General features: G+C 43.6%; 1 protein-coding gene across 1 annotated transcript in view; it reads left to right on the forward strand.

Annotated features, from left to right (window-relative positions):
- The window catches only part of gfra2b (GDNF family receptor alpha 2b), a gene marked incomplete at both ends in the record, with an annotated part of 41216 nt that extends 36613 nt beyond the window's left edge, over positions 1-4603 (forward strand). Inside the window, 3 exons of the mRNA XM_079179333.1 lie at positions 515-699; positions 3784-3831; positions 4484-4603. Of these exons, the coding sequence (XP_079035459.1) occupies positions 515-699; positions 3784-3831; positions 4484-4603 (353 nt within the window). The remainder of the gene's footprint in view (positions 1-514; positions 700-3783; positions 3832-4483) is intronic.
- Between the last annotated feature and the right edge of the window lie 440 nt (positions 4604-5043).

Consider the following 5043-nt stretch of genomic DNA (forward strand, 5'->3'; position numbering starts at 1 on the left):
AACGATGTTAATCGATCTCACGATTGATGCTTCTCATAAGAGGGACAGTTTGGCTTCAAGCGACGAGATCCAAGAATCTTTAATCGTAGACAAATGTAGCTGAAGCTAATGCTACCGTGGTAGCTAGCCTGCGTAAGCGAGAAGATGAAAAAGGCGTGATCTCAGAGATGACGCCGAAACCAATCCAACCTGAGGTCACACGTGACTTTGTGATATAAAGACTCGTAGATATCGGTCAGTAAGGATGAAATAGAACTTCCTTTAGACGGCGAGTCCCTTTGACTCCGTTACAGATGAAAACAGACCTGAGGACGTCCAGCAGACGTATTTTAGATGAATCTTTGCTCACCTATTCTGTGAGCAGCAAACTTAATATATGAAAAGTTTGAATGGGAGTAGAAGACACACGAGACGATGAACAGAAAAGCCTTTTTAATGTGTGATGAAGTGCTTCAGAGAGAGAACACTCCTCCAGTCAATAAGGACAGGAAGTGAGATGAGTTGTGTTTCACAGAAAACGCCATCCAGTCCTTTGGTTACGGGGCAGAAGGAGGAACTCTTCTGGTGACCGAGCCGTCGTCAACCTTCTTCCCCCCCGCCCGGCCACCGGTCATCTCTAAACCCGCCCCCTCTCTACACGGCGACGCCATCAAACCCCTGGAGAGCGCCTGTTTGTTCCCTACCTGTGCTAACCTGCAGGTCAGTTCTTCTCTTTTCTGTTAGAGGAAAACATGTTTCATTGAAGGCTGAACGATATTTATATTTATGATTTATTAACGTTGTGAGATGTATCATATGAACTGAAAACAGCCAGTAATTATCCCGCTCTAGACCAGAGGTCCACCACGGACGGCTTCATGTGGACCGGCATTCAACGTGTGGTGGATAAACACGACAAAGTAAAATGATATGATCGGCATTAACAAATAAAAAATGCATAAATAAATACAGCTCACAATAATGAATCAGTGGAGCTCTGAGCTGGTTTCTCTGCAGCGAGACGTCCCGTCTGGGTTAAAGGGAGACAATGACACGCGAGGTGTGTTCCTCATGTCCAGTCTACTGCGTTTAGTTTTGATCGCTGTCGCTGCAGAACATCTCGCTTCACAGAGAGGATGTGTGAGATGGAAGCAGGTTTCAGTGTTTAGTGGAGGTCTCAGGATATTCAGCCTGGATTTTAATCTAAACACCAGCAGAGCTGTTGTCTCAAACATACTTTTAAGGCCACCGTCATTTACAACCTCCAGCAGCTGATCTTCATCTGTCGCCACATATTCTGCAGAGCGGGCTTGGCGCGTCAGAATTACTCCTGATATTTAATTCAGTGTGGCTTTGTGGCACAAAGGTACTGCCTGTGCCAAAGCACACTGACTGTAATCCTGCGGGCTTAATCATACTAATAATGTTTATTTTGCCGCGCTTCTCCTCACACAGCGTTGCCAACAGCGGCGTGAAAAGTATATCCAAACGTGCGGCCCGATCAGGAATGGTGTGCTATGACTTTTATAAGAGATTCGCCCAGTTGTTTTCCTGAAAATCCCAAAAAAACGGAGCAAAATCGCCCCATTGACTTGAATGGGGTTTCGGCGTGAAGAGAGAAAAAAAAACACTGAACTTTGGACCCATATTGACAAGCCGTACTTTAACGTAGAAAAATGATTTAAAGTTTAAAACGTAGACAAAACGCTGGACGTTATTGAGCCAAATGGACATTTTGATAGCGAGCACAGTTTTCATGAAGTCACAGATTATGTTTCAGGAAAATTTGTGTCTGTTTGTGACTTTATAATGGGTGTGTATTGCGCAGCTTAGAGTGCGTGATAAAAATATTTGTCTTTTGCCTTCGACTCCACAATTTTCACTCTTAATGCATAATTTTTATGGAAAAGTAGCTAATCTTGTCCTTGTCGTAGAAAAGTGACTGTGGAAACATAATATATGTGTTATAAAGACATAACATGTGATATAGAGACATAATATATGTGTTATAAAGACATAATATATGTGTTATAAAGACAGAATATATGTGTTATAAAGACATAATGCAGGTCACATCCAGACTCATTGAGGTTGTTGTGCCCTTCACACACATTGGCCTCATTCTGCATCCAGACAGAGAAAGCGTTCCATTATGAACGGGGAGGAGGCGGAAGGCCAACATCAACTCTTCTTATTTAACAGATCCACAGCATGAATTATAGAATACAAAAATGACACATATATAATGTGTCTGGATGGAGAGAGATTCTAACTCTCAAGTAACTATAACTCCAGTTATAACAACTTCTCATCATGGAATATGGAGAATAATCAATGTGTGTGTACATATACGATAGAATGTAACAAACTGCTCTAAAAGCACATTTCTAAAAAGCAGGAATGTTCAAACCTCGCTGGTCCCACAGCAGCAGAGATAGGATGTAGTGACAGATGAAGACGCAGCTCTACGTCCCTCAGGACGCTCAGCCTCCTTCATGCTGCTCTGCAATCTGTGCTTTCAACTGGATCATTGTGGATATAATATCATTTCTCTGGAAGCTTTGCTGAGCCGTCAGTTTCCAGGAAACAGACCTGCGGAGGCGTTGGGTGTCAGGAGGCCGTAACCGTCTTCATGAATATGATTCACATGGCTTAATAATCGCCATGACAACCAGGTGAACGTGCACACGGAGCCACATGTGGTTTTATTCCAGAGGAGACGATGATGATCCTCGCTCTGCTCCACATTATGTCAGCCCTCTCGTCGAGCGATAACATCTGATTGGCTCTCCCACCCAGGTACCGGGAGGAGATATGCTAATGAGCGCTGCCAGAGAGGCTCATGGGAGATAAATGATCCCGTGTGTGTGTTTAAACTGACACGACTCGCTGCTCGTCAGCGTTGTTTCTTACTGAGTGCATCATGGGAGATGTAGTTTATGTTCTGCTGAGTCAACATGTAGCAGAGAGCTGTGAGACATAAATGGACTGTAGTCACTGAATGATTCATGCTGATGTGTGATGAATATTATTCCTTATTTTATGTCTCTGTGAGATATTTGGGGTAATGTACATAATACAAATCAAAGCTTCGATGCGTTCAACATGAAGCTGCTTCACACCAAACGAGAGATTATTAAGTCAATGCAAAGACCAGATTTACACGAGTAAACGCTGTTTACGCTCTATTTACGCATAGATGACCTTATGTTGAGTGTTGATGGAGCTGCTACAATGTTAGCTTAGCATAGCATCGATCGATCAGAGCTCCATTCAGAAAACAAACATTTTAAAAGTTATTTGGTTGTCGTCTTGCAGACAAAACTAACAAAACATGAATTCAGACTTTTTACAAATCTTCATCATTATGAAGTTATTTCGTTTATTGCAGTTAAATCACAACAAACGTATTTGTCTATTTTGTGTTCATCCATCTGTAGTAAACAGTGAAAACTCCTCCAGAGGATATGCTGAACAGACGTGAAGGCGTTTATGAGCCATGCACCCTCACCAGCACGTCTAGTGCCAATAACCACAAATGAGCCCGCGAGGAACGCACCGTGAACATGTGCTCCGGGTTTGTTGTGAACGCAGCTTTAGAGTGAAGAAGGTCCCGGCTTCTGTCCCCCCCCTCAAACAGAGAGTCCGCTTCATGGTGTTCCTCAAGGGTCCAACCGAGGCCCACTGTTCTATTTACATTGTATATATGATATATATACTGTATCTAGACCTAAAAGCTAAATGAATCAGACCTGATGACTGTAAATGAGCTGACAGTAATGATGCGGACTCGTTGTTTTTCAGGATGGAGGTCCAGAGTGTGTCCCGTCTGAAGACTTTGAGTGTGAGGAGGTGAGCACTGTGTTTACAAGCTTTCAGATAATTACATTCAGAAGATCACATGTGGGTCCTCCCATGTCGTCTCTTCTTCGTTGGTATTTTAGTTTCCCAGCAAACACTTGAAGGATGATGATGTATGAGAGGAGATCAGGTTCAGGTCTTGATATCAGGTTCAGGTCCCATCTATTGAAGAAGCTCCACAGAATAATATCAGTGGAAACAGAAAGCAGTGAATGTTTGTTTGACCGTCACAGAGAGTCCAACACTAGAATGATGAGATTCAGCTTTCAGCTCCACAAATATCACTTATGTGGACGAAGCTTTACTCCGATACTGGACTCCATGCAGAACCTGTGAGATCTGGATCCACTCGCTACCCAAGTGATCAGATCCATCATTAATAATCCACATTCCTGAGACTTTAAATGACTTTATCTCACATGTAATGCTAGTTTAGCTCAACATCACATGTTTGCTGAGGAGACATCTGAGATTCATCACTTTGATGTTATGACGGAGTTTTAGAGATAAAGTCAGAACTTTACAAGAACAAAAGACTTTGTGTTTAGAAATGAATCTCCTGATGAAGAAAAGGTGAATAATGATGTAATGATGTAATGAGAACATGTGATAACCCCCCCCCCCCCCCCCCCCCCCCCCCCAGGCTCTGCTGGCTCAGGGGTCAGTTGACTCTACAGGACCGAAGAGCAGCAGCTGGAGATCGGCTCCTCTCCATCTCCTCTCTGTGACTGTGTGTGTGTCCGTCCTGCTTCTACTTTCATAAACATGAAGTCACACACACACACACACACACACACACACACACACACTCACACACACACACACACACACACACACACACACACACACACACTCATAAATGTCAAGACCCACCAGAGAGTCATGTGACTCGTCCGCTACGAGAAAATGTCAACCAGCAGACGTCCAAACATCAACAACAGGCTTTGGAGGACGGAACGTGTTCTGGAGGACATTCTCACACACACACACACACACACACACACACACACACACACACACACACACACACACACACACACACACACACACAGAAGAAGAATAAACTGTATTTGGTGAGAGAGACGTAACAAAGACAGAAACCGTCTTGAGGGTTTTGATTGTGCAGCTCTGACTCTGACTCCCTCCAGTGTTTCTGGATCTGAGACAGCTGGACTGAAAACACAGGAACACACTCACACACAC

Source organism: Pholis gunnellus (genome assembly GCF_910591455.1).
Source record: "Pholis gunnellus genome assembly, chromosome: 18".
Lineage (NCBI taxonomy): Eukaryota > Metazoa > Chordata > Actinopteri > Perciformes > Pholidae > Pholis > Pholis gunnellus.